This window comes from Cherax quadricarinatus, chromosome 63, assembly GCF_038502225.1.
Source record: "Cherax quadricarinatus isolate ZL_2023a chromosome 63, ASM3850222v1, whole genome shotgun sequence".
Taxonomy (NCBI): domain Eukaryota; kingdom Metazoa; phylum Arthropoda; class Malacostraca; order Decapoda; family Parastacidae; genus Cherax; species Cherax quadricarinatus.
This window is the reverse complement of record NC_091354.1, coordinates 15,626,117-15,645,924: the sequence shown is the minus strand read 5'-3', so window position 1 is coordinate 15,645,924 and position 19,808 is coordinate 15,626,117. Positions and strand designations below refer to the sequence as shown.

Below are 19,808 nucleotides of genomic sequence, written 5' to 3'. Positions count from 1 at the left end.
CACCTTAGCTGCCCTGCCTTCAATTAGTGTGCCAGTGTTTACAAGCCAGTGCGGTCGCATCCACTCATACATTCGGTACATTTTGTATTATTCCAGTGTTTTTAGTGCTTGTAACTGCTAAATAAGCCACCATGGGCCCCAAGAAAGCTTCTAGTGCCATCCTTGTGGTAAAACAAGGGTGAGAATTACAACTGAAATAAAGGAGATAATCACAAAGTATGAAACTGGAGTGCGTGTCTCTGAGCTGGCCAGGTTGTATAACAAACCCCAATCAACCAACGCTACTATCTTGGCCAACAGAAAGGCAATCAAGGAAGCTGCTGTTGCGAACGGTGCAAGTACGTTTTCAAAACACAGATCGCAAGTACTCAAAGATGTTGATTGTTACTGGTGTGGATAAATGAAAAACAGATATCAAGAGATAGCATCTCTCAAGCGATCATATGTGAAAAGGCAAGGCAGTTGCATGATGATTTAATTAAAAAAATGCCTGCAACTAGTGGTGATGTGAGTGAATTTAAGGCCAGCAAAGGTTGGTTTGAGAGATTTAAGAATCGCAGTGGCATACACAGTGTGGTAAGGCATGGTGAGGCTGCCAGTTCGGACAAAAAAGCGGCTGAAAAATCTGTGCATGAATTCCAGGAGTACATCGAGATGAAGGATTGCAACCCCAACAAGTGTTTAATTGTGACGAAACAGGCCTGTTTTGGAAGAAAATGTCAAAAAGGACCTACATTACACAGGAGGAAAAAGCATTGCCAGGACACAAGCCTATGAAGGACAGGGTTACTTTAATGCTGTGTAGTAATGCTAGTGGGGATTGCAGAGTGAAGTCTCTACTCGTGTATCACTCCGAAACTCCCAGAGTGTTCAGGAAAAACAATGTCGTCAAGGCTAATTTGTGTGTGATGTGGAGGGCAAACAGTAAGGCATGGGTCACTAGAGATATTTTCTATGACTGGTTTTACCATGTGTTTGGCCCCACTGTGAAAAATTACCTCCTGGAAAATAAATTGAACCTTAAGTGCCTCCTGGAATTAGACAATGCTCCTGCTCATCCTTCAAACTTGCCGGAGAGAATTTCGGGGGAGTTGAGTTTCATAAAAGTGAAGTTTTTGCCTCCTAATACCACTCTTCTCCTCCAGCCCATGGACCAGCAGGTCATTTCAAATTTCAAAAAACTGTACACCAAAGCAATGTTCAAAAGTGCTTTGAAGTGACCTCAGACACTCGATTGATCCTAAGAGTGTTTTGGAAAGATCACTTTAGTATCCTCAATTGCATAAACCTTATAGGTAAGGTTTGGGAGGGAGTGACTAACATGACCTTGAACTCTGCTTGGAGGAAATTGTGGCCAGAATGTGTACAAGAGAGGGATTTTGAAGGGTCTGAGGCTAATCCTCAGGAGCCTATGCCAGTTGTGGAATCTATTGTGGCACTGGGGAAGTCCATGGAGTTGGAGGTTAGTGGGGAGGATGTGGAAGAGTTGGTGGAGGACGACGATGAAGAACTAACTACTGCTGAGCTGCAAGAGCCTCTGCAACAGCAAGAGGCCACAACTGAGGAAATTGCTTCAGAGGAGAGAGAGAGAGAAATTGAGTGAAGTTGCCTTCTTCAACGATTAAGGAAATGTGTACAATGTGGACAAAGGTGCAAACCTTTATGGAGGAAAATCACCCTGACACAGCTATTGCAAGCTATGCTGGTGACTTTTACAATGACAATGTTGTGAACCACTTTACGAAAATCTTAAAGGAACGCGAGGTACAGAGCTCTATCGGCAGATTTTTGGTGCGACAGAGGCCCAGTGACTTTCAAGTTGTTCCCAGTGGCATTAAAAAAACAAAGAAGGAAAGTAACCCCAGAAAAGGACTTGCTACCTAAAGTCCTTATGGAAGGGGATACCCTTTCCAAACAATTGTAAACTCCTCCATCATCTCCCTTCCTCCCATCTCATCACTATATCTTCAATAAAAGTGTCATTTATTCTTCATTTAGTACAGTACATTATTGTGCATGTATCCTTTTTCTGTGTAGGAAAATGTATATTTCATGTGAATTTTTTTTTTCATACTTCTGGGTGTCTGGAACGGATAATTGGATTTCTATTATTTCTTATGGGGAAAATTAATTCGACTGACGATGAGCTCTCTGGAATGGATTAACATCGTTGGTCGAGGGTCCACCGTATTCCTCTTATGCAAGTTCTGTGTTATGTTACTGAGAGATATTTATCATTCCAATTCCTCTTATGCAAGATCAATTTGATCTTTCACTGAGATATATACTGGAGGTGGGTGGAAACTTCATTATGGATTGAGCTTGACTGAGCATGCTCTAAGGTCTGGCCTAAGTTGCAGAGAAATATCTTATTCTTCTTTCTTCTTTCAACAAACCGGCCGTATCCCACTGAGGCGGGGTGGCCCAAAAGGAAAAATGAAAGTTTCTCCTTTTACATTTAGTAATATATACAGGAGAAGGTTTCTTTTTCTGGTTTCTTTTTCTGTCTCATAAACACGCTAGATAACAGGGATATCTTGCTACTCCTACTTACACTTTGGTCACACTTCACGGACACGCACATGCATATACAGTGGACCCCCGCATAACGATTACCTCCGAATGCGACCAATTATGTAAGTGTATTTATGTAAGTGCGTTTGTACGTGTATGTTTGGGGGTCTGAAATGGACTAATCTACTTCACAATATTCCTTATGGGAACAAATTTGGTCCGTACTCGCACCTGAACATACTTCTGGAATGAAAAAATGTCGTTAACCGGGGGTCCACTGTATATACAGTGGACCCCCGCATAACGATTACCTCTGAATGTGACCAATTATGTAAGTGTATTTATGTAAGTGCGTTTGTACGTGTATGTTTGGGGGTCTGAAATGGACTAATCTACTTCACAATATTTCTTATGGGAACAAATTCGGTCAGTACTGGCACCTGAACATACTTCTGGAGTGAAAAAATATCGTTAACCGGGGGTCCACTGTATACATACATCTAGGTTTTTCTCCTTTTTCTAAATAGCTCTTGTTCCTCTTTATTTCTTCTATTGTCCATGGGGAAGTGGAAAAGAATCTTTCCTCCGTAAGCCATGCGTGTCGTATGAGGCGACTAAAATGCCGGGAGCAATGGGCTAGTAACCCCTTCTCCTGTAGACATTTACTAAAAAAGAGAAGAAGAAAAACTTTATAAAACTGGGATGCTTAAATGTGCGTGGATGTAGTGCGGATGACAAGAAACAGATGATTGCTGATGTTATGAATGAAAAGAAGTTGGATGTCCTGGCCCTAAGCGAAACAAAGCTGAAGGGGGTAGGGGAGTTTCTGTGGGGGGAAATAAATGGGATTAAATCTGGAGTATCTGAGAGAGTTAGAGCAAAGGAAGGGGTAGCAGTAATGTTGAATGATCAGTTATGGAAGGAGAAAAGAGAATATGAATGTGTAAATTCAAGAATTATGTGGATTAAAGTAAAGGTTGGATGCGAGAAGTGGGTCATAATAAGCGTGTATGCACCTGGAGAAGAGAGGAATGCAGAGGAGAGAGAGAGATTTTGGGAGATGTTAAGTGAATGTATAGGAGCCTTTGAACCAAGTGAGAGAGTAATTGTGGTAGGGGACCTGAATGCTAAAGTAGGAGAAACTTTTAGAGAGGGTGTGGTAGGTAAGTTTGGGGTGCCAGGTGTAAATGATAATGGGAGTCTTTTGATTGAACTTTGTATAGAAAGGGGTTTAGTTATAGGTAATACATATTTTAAGAAAAAGAGGATAAATAAGTATACAAGATATGATGTAGGGCAAAATGACAGTAGTTTTTTGGATTATGTATTGGTAGATAAAAGACTGTTGAGTAGACTTCAGGATGTACATGTTTATAGAGGGGCCACAGATATATCAGATCACTTTCTAGTTGTAGTTACACTGAGAGTAAAAGGTAGATGGGATACAAGAATAGAAGCATCAGGGAAGAGAGAGGTGAAGGTTTATAAACTAAAAGAGGAGGCAGTTAGCGTAAGATATAAACAGCTATTGGAGGATAGATGGGCTAATGAGAGCATAGGCAATGGGGTCGAAGAGGTATGGGGTAGGTTTAACCCTTTGACTGTCGAAGGGCCCAATCCTGAAGTTGCTCCTGGTGTCGCAAAATATTCGAAAAAAAAAAAAATTATTTTTTCTTATGAAATGATAGAGAATCTTTTCCCGATTGTAAAGACACCAAAAAAACGAAATTTGATGGAAAACTGACGGAATTACGCTCTCGCGAAGTTAGCGACTTCGGCGATATTTAAAAATCGGCAATTTCGCCCACTTTGAGCCCTATTTTCGGCTAATTCCGTTATTCCAGTCAACCAAACTAATAACTATTTCTTCAGAACTCTATTTTTTCTATCGATTGAGCACAAGAAACTGCCCATTTACCGATTTCAACTACCCAATAACATGGTCAGAAATTTGCAATTTGGCCAATTTCACGAAAATTAAAAAATACGACAATTTCAAAATAAGGTCCAGAATGAACAATGCAGACATTCCTGGCTCTAAAATAAGATTTTCTTTGTTCATCAGTCATGTCTCCAGGTCCCTGTGATATTACTCTTGCTTTTTATTTTGAAATTTTATTCAAACAAAAAATAGAAGACTTACTATTATGCAGACTACTGCAATACTGTAATAATTGTAAAAATTACATCAACCCATTCATGACTGCATATTAGAATGGCTATTTGGACATTTATTGGACAATGACATCATTTGTTTACTTTTGAACATCGGCAAAAATCAAACATTTCCTGTACTTTGTGCTCCATTTCCAGGTTCTTTTTATAGTAAAATTAATCAAAATCACCTCCATTTCTATAATATAGTTTCCATTCTATCAAATGAGACCAAGAAAACGAGAATACAACCACAAATACTATACGAAAATAGACCACAAAGTCGGCATTTTAATAAAAAAAAACGGTCGGAGTTTTTTTTTTCTCATTATGCACTGCGTGCTCCAGGATTTTTTTTATGTGGTGCACACTGACCACACAGACCCATTCTCTCACATGTGGGCCTACTAGCTTTCTCCTGCCTGATTTGAAGCCGCTAGAATTTATGAGTATATATACGTCAAACACGGTACCTCACAAACGTATATATACGGCCGCGACAGTCAAAGGGTTAAAAATGTAGTGTTAGAGTGTTCAGCAGAAGTTTGTGGTTACAGGAAAGTGGGTGCGGGAGGGAAGAGGAGCGATTGGTGGAATGATGATGTGAAGAGAGTAGTAAGGGAGAAAAAGTTAGCATATGAGAAGTTTTTACAAAGTAGAAGTGATGCAAGGAGGGAAGAGTATATGGAGAAAAAGAGAGAGGTTAAGAGAGTGGTGAAGCAATGTAAAAAGAGAGCAAATGAGAGAGTGGGTGAGATATTATCAACAAATTTTGTTGAAAATAAGAAAAAGTTTTGGAGCGAGATTAACAAGTTAAGAAAGCCTAGAGAACAAATGGATTAGTCAGTTAAAAATAGGAGAGGAGAGTTATTAAATGGAGAGTTAGAGATATTGGGAAGATGGAGGGAATATTTTGAGGAATTGTTAAATGTTGATGAAGATAGGGAAGCTGTGATTTCGTGTATAGGGCAAGGAGGAACAACATCTTGTAGGAGTGAGGAAGAGCCAGTTGTGAGTGTGGGGGAAGTTCGTGAGGCAGTAGGTAAAATGAAAGGAGGTAAGGCAGCCGGGATTGATGGGATAAAGATAGAAATGTTAAAAGCAGGTGGGGATATAGTTTTGGAGTGGTTGGTGCAATTATTTAATAAATGTATGGAAGAGGGTAAGGTACCTAGGGATTGGCAGAGAGCATGCATAGTTCCTTTGTATAAAGGCAAAGGGGATAAAAGAGAGTGCAAAAATTATAGGGGGATAAGTCTGTTGAGTATACCTGGCAAAGTGTATGGTAGAGTTATTATTGAAAGAATTAAGAGTAAGACGGAGAATAGGATAGCAGATGAACAATGAGGCTTTAGGAAAGGTAGGGGGTGTGTGGACCAGGTGTTTACAGTGAAACATATAAGTGAACAGTATTTAGATAAGGCTAAAGAGGTCTTTGTGGCATTTATGGATTTGGAAAAGGCATATGACAGGGTGGATAGGGGGGCAATGTGGCAGATGTTGCAGGTGTATGGTGTAGGAGGTAGGTTACTGAAAGCAGTGAAGAGTTTTTACGAGGATAGTGAGGCTCAAGTTAGAGTATGTAGGAAAGAGGGAAATTATTTCCCAGTAAAAGTAGGCCTTAGACAAGGATGTGTGATGTCACCATGGTTGTTTAATATATTTATAGATGGGGTTGTAAGAGAAGTAAATGCGAGGGTCTTGGCAAGAGGCGTGGAGTTAAAAGATAAAGAATCACACATAAAGTGGGAGTTGTCACAGTTGCTCTTTGCTGATGACACTGTGCTCTTGGGAGATTCTGAAGAGAAGTTGCAGAGATTGGTGGATGAATTTGGTAGGGTGTGCAAAAGAAGAAAATTGAAAGTGAATACAGGAAGGAGTAAGGTTATGAGGATAACAAAAAGATTAGGTGATGAAAGATTGGATATCAGATTGGAGGGAGAGAGTATGGAGGAGGTGAATGTATTCAGATATTTGGGAGTGGACGTGTCAGCGGATGGGTCTATGAAAGATGAGGTGAATCATAGAATTGATGAGGGGAAAAGGGTGAGTGGTGCACTTAGGAGTCTGGAGACAAAGAACTTTGTCCTTGGAGGCAAAGAGGGGAATGTATGAGAGTATAGTTTTACCAACGCTCTTATATGGGTGTGAAGCATGGGTGATGAATGTTGCAGCGAGGAGAAGGCTGGAGGCAGTGGAGATGTCATGTCTGAGAGCAATGTGTGGTGTGAATATAATGCAGAGAATTCGTAGTTTGGAAGTTAGGAGGAGGTGCGGGATTACCAAAACTGTTGTCCAGAGGGCTGAGGAAGGGTTGTTGAGGTGGTTCGGACATGTGGAGAGAATGGAGCGAAACAGAATAACTTCAAGAGTGTATCAGTCTGTAGTGGAAGGAAGGCGGGGTAGGGGTCGGCCTAGGAAAGGTTGGAGGGAGGGGGTAAAGGAGGTTTTGTGTGCGAGGGGCTTGGACTTCCAGCAGGCATGCGTGAGCGTGTTTGATAGGAGTGAATGGAGACAAATGGTTTTTAATACTTGACGTGCTGTTGGAGTGTGAGCAAAGTAACATTTATGAAGGGGTTCAGGGAAACCGGCAGGCCGGACTTGAGTCCTGGGGATGGGAAGTACAGTGCCTGCACTCTGAAGGAGGGGTGTTAATGTTGCAGTTTAAAAACTGTAGTGTAAAGCACCCTTCTGGCAAGACAGTGATGGAGTGACTGATGGTGAATGTTTTTCTTTTTCGGGCCACCCTGCCTTGGTGGGAATCGGCCAGTGTGATAATAAAAAAAAAAAAAATACAGGAGAAGGGGTTACTAGCCCCTTGCTCCTGGCATTTTAGTTGCCTCTTACAACACGCATGGCTTACGGAGGAAGAATTCTGTTCCACTTCCCCATGGAGATAAGAGGAAACAAACAAGAACAAGAACCAGAAAGAAAATAGAAGAAAACCCAGAGGGGTGTGTATATATATGCTTGTACATGTATGTGTAGTGTGACCTAAGTGTAAGTAGAAGCAGCAAGACATACCTGAAATCTTGCATGTTTATGAGACAGACAAAAGACACCAGCAATCCTACCATCATGTAAAACAATTACAGGCTCTCGTTTTCCACTCACTTGGCAGGACGGTAGTACCTCCCTGGGCGGTTGCTGTCTACCAACCTACTACCTAGGCTTGAATAAACCTATTTGTGTTAAATGTGATAAAAGGTACTCATGTTGTTTATGAATTTTCTCTGGAGCCATATTTCATGACTGAAAACTTATGTTGGGGAGGTTCCACTGGAGCATTGAGTCTGCATTCAGCATCTACTGAAAACTGAGGTCTACTACCACCTATACTCTTATGTTCTGAGAAAAGAGGCAGGGGAACTGGAAACCTGTATAAACTAGGAACATTGCAGTCATCACTACTGCTCACCAATCTAAAAATGGGGATATGGCAATTGGAAGTTTGGGTTTTCAATGTGACAAACCAGTCCACATCAGGAAATCCTCAGTGCTCCACTCAAGAATGAAACAAGGGCATGCTGGAATTCTTATTCGTGTGACACCAGAATCAAGGTTGACTGATGCATTTAGCCTTACCAGAATTCAGAGTATGAGATTAATGTGAGTGTAAAAAAAGATTTGGCTGGATGAAATTCAAGATACTTTAAATTTAAGCTCTTATCATGTAAACCACAAATAGATAATCTACTTGAAAATTAAGGATGTAGTTCAATAAATATAAAATTTTAGCTTACTTCTTCTATAATTCTTGTTATAGAGTATGGTAGTGGTCTTTGTGGTGAATCCTCTTCTTCTCTGACTGCTATCTGATTCTTCTCCCACTCTGTCATAATTTTTGGTAGAGAAGTGTTGAGCAGGTTGTATGCAGCACACTGTGCTGGGGGATGTGATGATAAAAGCAGTGGGCACAGATGATTCAGCAGGATCTGCAAAGTTTCAAAACAATTTGGTTTAGACATCACATAACAGCACAGATTAATATATATACATACTTCTTCTTCTTTCAACAAACCAGCTGTATCCCACCGAGGCAGGGTGACCCATAAAGAAAAACAAAAGTTTCTCTTTTACTTCTTCTTCTGTCTTTCAACGTACCAGCCGTATCCCACCGAGGTGGGGTGGCCCAAAAGAAAAAAACGAAAGTTTCTCCTTTTAAAATTAGTAATATATACAGGAGAAGGGATCACCAGCTCCTTGCTCCCGGCATTTTAGTCACCTCTTACGACACGCATGACTTACGGAGGAAGAATTCTGTTCCATTTCTCCATGGAGATAAGGGGATATAAACAAGAACTAGTAAGAAAATAAAAGAAAACCCAGAGGGGTGTGTATATATATGCTTGTACATGTACGTGTAGTGTGACCTAAGTGTAAGCAGAAGTAGTAAGACGTACCTGAAATCTTGCATGTTTATGAGACAGAAAAACCAACCCTACCATTATGTAAACAATTACAGGCTTCCATTTTACACTCACTTGGCAGGATGGTAGTACCTTCTTGGGTGGTTGCTGTCTACCAACTTACTACCTACATTGGTGTACAGATATTAGCTTCCATGGGGAAGTGGAACAGAATTCTTCCTCCGTAAGCCATGCGTGTTGTAAGAGGCAACTAAAATGCCGGGAGCAAGGGGCTAGTAACCTTTTCTCCTGTATATATTACTAAATGTAAAAGGAGAAACTTTCGTTTTTCCTTTTGGGCCACCCCGCCTCGATGAGATACGGCCGGTGTGGTGAAAGAAAGAAGATGTTTACATTAATATTTTTTGCATTTGTTGCTTTCTTTTTTGTAATGAGCTTTTACAGAGAGTACCAACATTAAGGAAATTAAATAAGGCTATGTGAGGGATCACTGTAATGCAGGGTTTTATCTGGATATTATTATAACCCCGTAATAAAACTTACCTGCTCAGAATCTGGCAGCTTTAATTCTTCTTCTGCAAGCATAGCATTGTAGATAGGAGGAAGGGAATGATTGGCTAGGTCATCTGGGCTCGCATGATGCACACCGATGGAAACTGCTTGGCACACCCCATAGAGAATGATGGAAGGATTTCTGTTGAATGATACTAAAAGCAAACACAATCAAATATTAACAGTATATACCATGTGACTTACTGAACATTAAAACCCTATTAACTAAAATAAAACCCTGTTAACACTGGTTTTACAATGAAAGGTGCCTTGAAATTGAGCTCAAAGTAGCAGAAATGTTCGATTTTTACCAAACTTCAAAAGTAAACAAATCGTGCCAAGCGTGCAATACACGTCAACTGGTGAGTCTAATATTCTTTTACAAGTGCACCAATAATATTTATACCATTTTTTACACTAATGCAGTAGTCTGCATAACAGTAAATCTTATATTTTTTGTGAGAATAAAAATTCAAAGTGGAAAGCAAAAGGATATAAGAGGGCCCTTGAGACGTGACTAATGACTAGAGGAAATGTCATTTTAGTGCCAGGAATGTCTTTCTTGTTTATTCTGGACCCTATTCGGAAATTGGCATCTTTTGAAATTTGTGTGAAATTGGCAAAATTGCTAAATTCTGACCACTGTACTGGATAGTTGAATTTATAAATGGGTGGTTTCTTGCACCCATTCGATAGAAAAAATGGAGTTCTAGCGAAATATTCATGTTTTTTGTCGACTAGTACAGGAAATGTAATGAACTAGGATCAGAGAGCTTGTAAGGAGGGGAAGGAAGAAAGTTGGGGAAGGCTAGAAAGGGGAAAGGAGCTGAAGAGGTATTGGGGAGAGAGGAAAGGAGATAAAAAGATAAGTGGCCCAACCATTTTTATTTTAACTTGGTAATGGATCTGCGCAGTTTACATTTGCAGCCATATGAAATTTCTCCTTGGAGAAGTGGAGAATAATCTTTTTTCTGTAAGCCATGTGTGTCACAAGAGGTGACTAAAATGCCAGCAGCAAGGGGTTAGTCAGCCTTTCTCCTGTATAAATTACTAAATGTAAAAAGAAGAAAAACTTTCATTTCTTCTTATTCAGGTCACCCTGCCTCAGAGGAAGATGGCTGGTGTGCTAAAAAAAAAAAAAAAAAAAAAAAAAAAAAAAATAAAAAAAAAAAAATAAAAAAAAAAAAAAAAAAAAAAAAAAAACCTAAAGGATGCATACTACACTGCCTAACACTCCTGTACATGTATACACAAAAGGTGTTAACATGCATACTCATGTTTTAGGTGTGGATATTTTTTTCAGTAAGTTTTATCCAAGAACAAAACTGTATGAAATAGGGATTTTTTCATTGAAAAAAAAAAAACCCATCATGTACAAAATGAAATGACAAATTTAAAAACTGCATAAACATTTTTTATTAATTAACATTACTCAGAAAAATACAGTAAACCCTCGATATAATGGACTAATATGGGATGTTCATCATGTCAGAATAACGTTAAAAATAGCAATAAAATGTGCTAAGGTGCCCTACTTTATACCTAATAAAGTATGTACTTAACACAATCTATAGATATACTGCAATAAACTTTGAAAATAAATAAGTTATAAGTACAATTTCCCCAGTGGATTTTGCTCATAATTCTAAGTGTGTGTTATTTTGGGGTCTGTTATATCAAGGGTTTACCATATTCTATTACGGTAAAGCAAACACATTCTTGTGTTTGCATAAAACATACAGACCTGAAACATCTACATATATGGGGATAAGTGAATTGTAGATTGATGGAGAGAAAAATTCTTTCCAGTCCTCTAAAAGCTTGGGAGGATACTTCTCTTTTTCTGCTGGGTTGAGTGCCAACTTCTCCATGAATTCACTGACACAACCAAGGCATTTGCATACTGCACATGTGAAGGTTCCGGCCACAGTTTCTTTGTTTATAGTCTTGAACAGTAAAATATTAATTCATTAATATATCACTGGGCTTCACTGTCAATATACAAATCACAGCAAAATTTATCTAAGATAGGTAATCACACACAAACATTAATGTAAATAATAAATCTAACAATTGATGGAAAATGAAAATGCTTAATACATATGTATATAATCTCTGCTAACAGGGAATAGTATAACAATATTTTATATCTGTTAATGGGTCTAGAGAACATCTTCCCTATGGCCCGGTCTCAAACCAGGCTTCCTAAATTGTGAAGAAAAGTATTATAAATAATAAATATTAAACACACAGAAAATTAAAGATACTAAATGCAGGTATATTATTGTAATCAAAGAAGTGGTAAACTCGTATAGCTTCTGGGATTATGAGACATTCAGGCTCAATTCAAGGGGAAAGGAAGTCAGCCCCTCATCAGCATCAGCAGCAACTATAGGCCAATATCTAACTTATCTTTGCTATCTAAAATCTTCGAGAAGCATATCCATAAAAGATTATACTCCTTTATAACATCACAAGGCATTCTCAACACATACCAGTCTGACTTCAGGTGAAACAAATGCACAAATGATGCAATTATAAAAATGCTAGGTCTACTTTATACAGCACTTGAAAAAAATGAATAGCCACTAGGACTCTTTATCAACCTAAGGAAACCTTTTGATACAGTAGACCACAGTGTCCTACATCACAGATTTGATCATTACTTTATCAGAGGTCATGCACCTGGATATATAAAAATCTTACTTTACTAACAGACAGCAATATGTCTCTATTAAGGACACAACCTCTTCAACAAGACCTGTGGACATTGACGTTCCACAGGGAAGTGTCCTTGGCCTCCTGCTTTTCCTTCTATACATCAATGACCTTCCAAATGTATCGCAATAACTTGGACCTATTCTCTTTGCTGATGACACAACTTTTGTCGTCTTCCACCCAAATTCAGAATCACTCAATAAAACTGTTCATGAAGAGCTCTTAAAAACAGCAACCTGGATGACTACCAATAAACTTACACTTAACACCTTCTACAATATGTTTGGGAGCAGAGCAAGTAATGTCCAACTAAACATTATAATTAACAATACTCCAATTACTAAACATAAGAGTAAATTTCTGGGTCTGCCCCTTGAAATTCAACATTCACATCCAACACATAACAATAGTGTCCAAAATAGTTGGCATCCTCTCAAAAATATGTTATTAAGTATCAAAGATACGTTTCAACGTACCACAAACAGCACCACTTACATTATACCCCTACCTCGCCTACACTATTTGTGCCTGGGGACCCACAACAGCAAATCACCTCAAATAAATAATAACTCAACAAAAGGCTGCAGTACAAATGATCATGCAGTCCACCACTAGACAACACTTTCCCCAACTCTTCAAAGACTTAGATCTACCTACTATACAAAACATTTATTCTTACTACTGTGCATCCTACATATACAGAATAAATTCTAATATTAATACTGACCTGAAGCACTTTTTTGATAGTTGCAACAGGACCCATACACATAATACTAGGCACAAAAATCTCTCTGACATACCCCATGTCCAGTTTAACCTTTGTGAAAACTCAGTGTACATAAAAGGGCCTAAAATCTGGAACTCCCTGCTGGAAATCTTCAGTCACTCTCTCAGCCAGCTTCTTCAAAACTACCATTAAACAAAACCTTCTCCCCCTAACATTTCCCAATATCAGCTAAATATGAAAAAACTATACAGTAGAACCCGTTTCCACTGATTCAGAATCTGCGATATCAGTTATCCATGGTTTACTGTGGCCCAAAAATCCCTCTTAATTTTGCATAATAATGGCAGCTGGCAGTTTTTCAGAGCCTAAGAGAAGGTGTGAAGTTGTTCCCATCAGTGAAAAGTGATAATTGTCCACTTATTGTGCATAATTTATCACTAAACTTTATAATAGATATGTACAGGACTTACATATAGGGTTTGCTACTAGCCATGGTTTTGGTATCCAAGGCATGTCCTTAGATACCAAATATGGATATACAGTAGGACCCCCGTGAATACAGGGGTCCTACTGTATATCCACACTCTCACTGTCGCAAACATGTGGAAAACAATACAGTGGACCCTCCATTTTCCTCGATCTCCGTTATCACTGATTTCGGTTTTGGCTGACTTTTTTCGTTGATTTATTGGTTCTGTTTTTGTCGATCATACAGAACCTGTCCAGTGCCCAGCACGGAGACAAAGCTGCCTTCCACACGCATTCTCAGCCAATGCAGTGTTTCTTGGTGAGTGAACATATCCTGCCAGGTTATACGAAACATTTCGTAATACATGCAATCCATTGTTTTTGCCACTTATTAATTGTGTGTGACTGCTAAATAAGCCACCATGGGCTCAAAGAAAGCTTCAAGTGCCAGCCCTTTGGTAAAGAATGTGAGAAACACAATTCAAGAAAAAGTTTGTACAAAAATACAAAAGTGGTGGTGGTAGAGGGTAGTAGTGCTTGTGATGGTGGTAGAGGGTGGTAGTGGTAGTGATGGTGGTAGTGGTTGTGATGCTGGTAGAGGGTGGTAGTGGTTGTGATGGGGTAGAGGGTGCCTTCTTCAGTGATTCAGCAATTCTACTAACTCCTCCATTGTTGTTGGAGTTATATAGGGCTACAGAAAACACCACCACCTCAGCTGCAGCCTTCACCAACATTATGTATGGCTTATGCTCACAGTGGCCCTTATATACCCAACAACAACAGAACACCTATCGTTACAAACATGATGACTTATTTTACTCATTCATGTTTCTATGTTATCAATATTGTTTATTATGTCATATTAGTTGAACTGTGATAGATAAATAAGCTGCAAAGTTGATATTAGCGTCATATTCTCCAACAATAAACTTGCTTCCCTCTCCCCTCTGCCTGGTCTGCCATACACCAACAAATCTTTTCAATAAAATTAAGTCTTCTTCTTTCTTTCAACGCACTGGCCGTATCCCACCGAGGCAGGGTTGCCCAAAGAGAAAAATGAAAGTTTCTCTTTTTAAATTTACTAATTTATACAGGAGAAGGGGTTACTAGCCCCTTGCTCCCGGCATTTTAGTCACCTCTTACAACACGCATGGCTTACGGAGGAAGAATTCTGTTCCACTTCCCCATGGAGATAACAGGAAATAAACAAGAACAAGAACTAGTAGGAAAATAGAAGAAAACCCAGATGTGTGTGTGTGTGTGTGTGTGTGTGTGTGTGTGTGTGTGTGTGTATACATATACAGTGGACCCCCGCATAGCGATATTAATCCGTGCAAGAGAGCTCATTGTTATGTGAAATTATCGTTATGCGAATGAATTTTCCCCATAAGAAATACAGTGGACCCCCGCATACCGATGGCATCACATAACGATTAATCCGCATACCGCTTGCTTTAATCGCAAAAATTTTGCCTCGCATACCGCTCAAAAACCCGCTCACCGCTCTTCGTCCGAGACGCGTCCAATGTGTGCCCTTAGCCAGCCTCACATGTGCCGCCGGTGGCATTGTTTACCAGCCAGCCTCCGCGGTAACATCCAAGCATACAATCGGAACATTTCGTATTATTACAGTGTTTTTGGTGATTTTATCTGCAAAATAAGTGACCATGGGCCCCAAGAAAGCTTCTAGTGCCAACCCTACAGCAATAAGGGTGAGAATTACTATAGAGATGAAGAAAAAGATCATTGCTAAGTATGAAAGTGGAGTGCGTGTCTCCGAGCTGGCCAGGTTGTATAATAAACCCCAATCAACCACCGCTACTATTGGTGGTACAGCTGCTGCTGCTGCTGTACTACTGTCAGCTGCTGCTGCTGCTGCACTGTCAGCTGCTGCTGCTGCTGTACCACCGTCAGCTGCTGCTGTAGTACCGTCTGCTGCTGCTGTAGCATCGTCTGCTGCTGCTGTAGCACTGTCAGCTGCTGCTGTAGTACCATCTGCTGCTGCTGTAGCATCGTCTGCTGCTGCTGTAGCACTGTCAGCTGCTGCTGCTGCTGTACCACCATCAGCTGCTGCTGTAGTACCGTCTGCTGCTGCTGTAGCATCGTCTGCTGCTGCTGTAGCACTGTCAGCTGCTGCTGCTGCTGCTGTAGCACTGTCAGCTGCTGCTGCTGTAGCACCGTTGTTGGTGTGGCTTATTGAGAATACCAAGAAACAATTAACCCCAGAGTATTTGCCACCCAGGATAACCCAAAAAAGTCAGTGTCATCGAAGACTGTCTAACTTATTTCCATTGGGGTCCTTAATCTTCTCTCCCAGGATGCAACCCACACCAGTCGACTAACACCCAGGTGAACAGGGAAAAATGCCTGGAACTAGTGCTCATATTGGTGAATTTAAAGCCAGCAAAGGTTGGTTTGAGAGATTTAAGAATCGTAGTGGCATACAGTGTGATAAGGCCTGTTCTGGAAGAAAATGCCAAACAGGACCTACAGTACTCAGGAGAAAAAGGCACTCCCAGGACACAGTGTCTCATCAGTCATTGCTGCATCTTCAATAAATGTAAGTGTTATTTATTCTTCATTTAGTAGAGTAGTACATGCACAATATATATTGTGCATGTACTACTCTACTATTGTGCATGTATCCTTCTCTTTGTGTGTAGGAAAATGTATATTTCATGTGGTAAAAATTTTTTTTTCATACTTTTGGGTGTCTTGCACGGATTAATTTGATTTCCATTATTTCTTATGGGGAAAATTCATTCGCATACCGATCATTTCGCATAACAATCAGCCCTCTTGCACGGATTAAAGTCGCTATGCGGGCGTCCACTGTATACACATATATATACAATGGACCCCTGGTTTACGATCAGCTCCCAATGCGACCAATTATGTAAATGTATTTATGTAAGTGCGTTTGTAGGTGTATGTTTGGGGGTCTGAAATGGACTAATCTAATTCACAATATTCCTTATGGGAACAAATTCGGTCAGTACTGGCACCTGAACATACTTCAGGAATGAAATAATATCGTAAACCGGGGGTCCACTGTGTGTGTGTGTATATATATATATATATTATAAATATATTATATATATGTGTATGTGTATATATATATATATATATATATATATATATATATACATATACATATATATACATACATATACATATATATATGTGAACAGTATTTAGATAAAGGTAGGGAAGTTTTTATTGCATTTATGGATTTAGAAAAGGCATATGATAGAGTGGATAGAGGAGCAATGTGGCAGATGTTGCAAGTATATGGAATAGGTGGTAAGTTACTAAATGCTGTAAAGAGCTTTTATGAGGATAGTGAGGCTCAGGTTAGGGTGTGTAGAAGAGAGGGAGAATACTTCCCGGTAAAAGTAGGTCTTAGACAGGGATGTGTAATGTCACCATGGTTGTTTAATATATTTATAGATGGGGTTGTAAAAGAAGTAAATGCTAGGGTGTTCGGGAGAGGGGTGGGATTAAATTATGGGGAATCAAATTCAAAATGGGAATTGACACAGTTACTTTTTGCTGATGATACTGTGCTTATGGGAGATTCTAAAGAAAAATTGCAAAGGTTAGTGGATGAGTTTGAGAATGTGTGTAAAGGTAGAAAGTTGAAAGTGAACATAGAAAAGAGTAAGGTGATGAGGGTATCAAATGATTTAGATAAAGAAAAATTGGATATCAAATTGGGGAGGAGGAGTATGGAAGAAGTGAATATTTTCAGATACTTGGGAGTTGACGTGTCGGCGGATGGATTTATGAAGGATGAGGTTAATCATAGAATTGATGAGGGGAAAAAGGTGAGTGGTGCGTTGAGGTATATGTGGAGTCAAAAAACGTTATCTATGGAGGCAAAGAAGGGAATGTATGAAAGTATAGTAGTACCAACACTCTTATATGGATGTGAAGCTTGGGTGGTAAATGCAGCAGCGAGGAGACGGTTGGAGGCAGTGGAGATGTCCTGTCTAAGGGCAATGTGTGGTGTAAATATTATGCAGAGAATTCGGAGTGTGGAAATTAGGAGAAGGTGTGGAGTTAATAAAAGCATTAGTCAGAGGGCAGAAGAGGGGTTGTTGAGGTGGTTTGGTCATTTAGAGAGAATGGATCAAAGTAGAATGACATGGAAAGCATATAAATCTATAGGGGAAGGAAAGAGGGGTAGGGGTCGTCCTCGAAAGGGTTGGAAAGAGGGGGTAAAGGAGGTTTTGTGGGTGAGGGGCTTGGACTTCCAGCAAGAGTGCATGAGCGTGCTAGATAGGAGTGAATGGAGACGAATGATACTTGGGACCTGACGATCTGTTGGAGTGTGAGCAGGGTAATATTTAGTGAAGGGATTCAGGGAAACCGGTTATTTTCATATAGTCGGACTTGAGTCCTGGAAATGGGAAGTACAATGCCTGCACTTTAAAGGAGGGGTTTGGGATATTGGCAGTTTGGAGGGATATGTTGTGTATCTCTATACGTATATGCTTCTAAACTGTTATATTCTGAGCACCTCTGCAAAAGCAGTGATAATGTGAGAGTGTGGTGAAAGTGTTGAATGATGATGAAAGTATTTTCTTTTTGGGGATTTTCTTTCTTTTTTTTTTGGGTCACCCTGCCTCGGTGGGAGACGACCGACTTGTTGAAAAAAAAAAAAAAAAAAAAAAAAAAAAATTATATATATATATATATATATATATATATATATATATATACACACACACACACATTTATTTATTTTAACAAGTCGGCCGTCTCCCACCAAGGCAGGGTGACCCAAAAAGAAGGAAAATCCCCAAAAAGAAAATACTTTCATCATCATTCAAAACTTTCACCTCACTCATACATAATCACTGTTTTTGCAGAGATGCCCAGAACACAACAGTTTAGAAGCATGTATGTATAAAGATACACAGCATATCCCTCCAAACTGCTAATATCCCAAACCCATCCTTTAAAGTGCAGGCATTGTACTTCCCATTTCCATTACTCAAGTCCGGCTATAAAAAAATAACTGGTTTCCCTGAATCCCTTCACTAAATATTACCCTGCTCACATTCCAACAGCTTGTCAGGTCCCAAATACCATTCATCTCCATTCACTTCTATCTAATACACTCACGCATGCTTGCTGGAAGTCCAAGCCCCTTGCCCACAAAACCTCCTTTACCCCCTCCCTCCAACCTTTTTGAGGACGACCCCTACCCCGCCTGTCTGCCCCTACAGATTTATATGCTCTTCATGTCATTCTACTTTGATCCATTCTCTCTAAATGACCAAACCACCTCAACCCCTCTTCAGCCCTCTGACCAATACTTTTATAAACTCCACACCTTCTCCTAATTTCCACACTCCGAATTCTCTGCATAATATTTACACCACACATTGCCCTTAGACAGGACATCTCCACCGCCTCCAACCGTCTCCTCGCTGCAGCATTTACAACCCAAGCTTCACACCCATATAAGAGTGTTGGCACCACTATATTTTCATACGTTCTCTTCTTTGCCTCCATAGATAATGTTTTTTGTCTCCTCATGTACCTCAATGCACCACTCACCTTTTTTCCTTCATCAATTCTATGGTTAACCTCATCCTTCATACATCCATCTGCTGACACATCAACTCCCAAATACCTGAAAACATTCATTTCTTCCATACTACTCCTCTCCAATTTGATATCCAATTTTTCTTTATCTAAATCATTTGATACCCTCATCACCTTACTCTTTTCTATATTCACTTTCAACTTTCTACCTTTACACACACTCCCAAACTCATCCACTAACCTTTACAACTTTTCTTTAGAATCTCCCATAAGCACAGTATCATCAGCAAAAAGTAACTGTGTCAATTTCCATTTTGTATTTGATTCCCCCTAATTTAATCCCACCCCTCTCCCAAACACCCTAGCATTTACTTCTTTTACAACCCCATCTATAAATATATTAAACAATCATGGTGACATTACACATCCCTGTCTAAGATCCACCTTTACCGGGAAGTAGTCTCCCTCTCTTCTACACACCCTAACATGAACCTCACTATCCTCAGAAAAACTCTTTACAGCATTTAGTAACTTACTGCCTATTCCATATACTTGCAACATCTGCCACATTGCTCCCCTATCCACTATCATATACCTTTTCTAAATCCATAAATGCAATGAAAACTTCCCTACCTTTATCTAAATACTGTTCACATATATGCTTCAATGTAAACACTTGATCTACACATCCCCTACCCACTCTGAAACCTCCTTGCTCATCCACAATCCTTCATTCTGTCTTGCCTCTA

The 19,808-nt window shown here is 39.7% G+C and overlaps 1 protein-coding gene across 2 annotated transcripts in view; it reads right to left on the bottom strand.

Moving 5' to 3' along the window:
- The window catches only part of Ltn1 (E3 ubiquitin-protein ligase listerin), a gene marked incomplete at its 5' end in the record, with an annotated part of 147,904 nt that overhangs the window by 59,916 nt on the left and 68,180 nt on the right, over positions 1-19,808 (bottom strand). For both annotated transcript variants that reach the window (XM_070098650.1, XM_070098651.1), the window contains 3 exon segments: positions 8,412-8,603; positions 9,582-9,745; positions 11,335-11,536. In XM_070098650.1, coding sequence (XP_069954751.1) covers positions 8,412-8,603; positions 9,582-9,745; positions 11,335-11,536 — 558 coding nt within the window.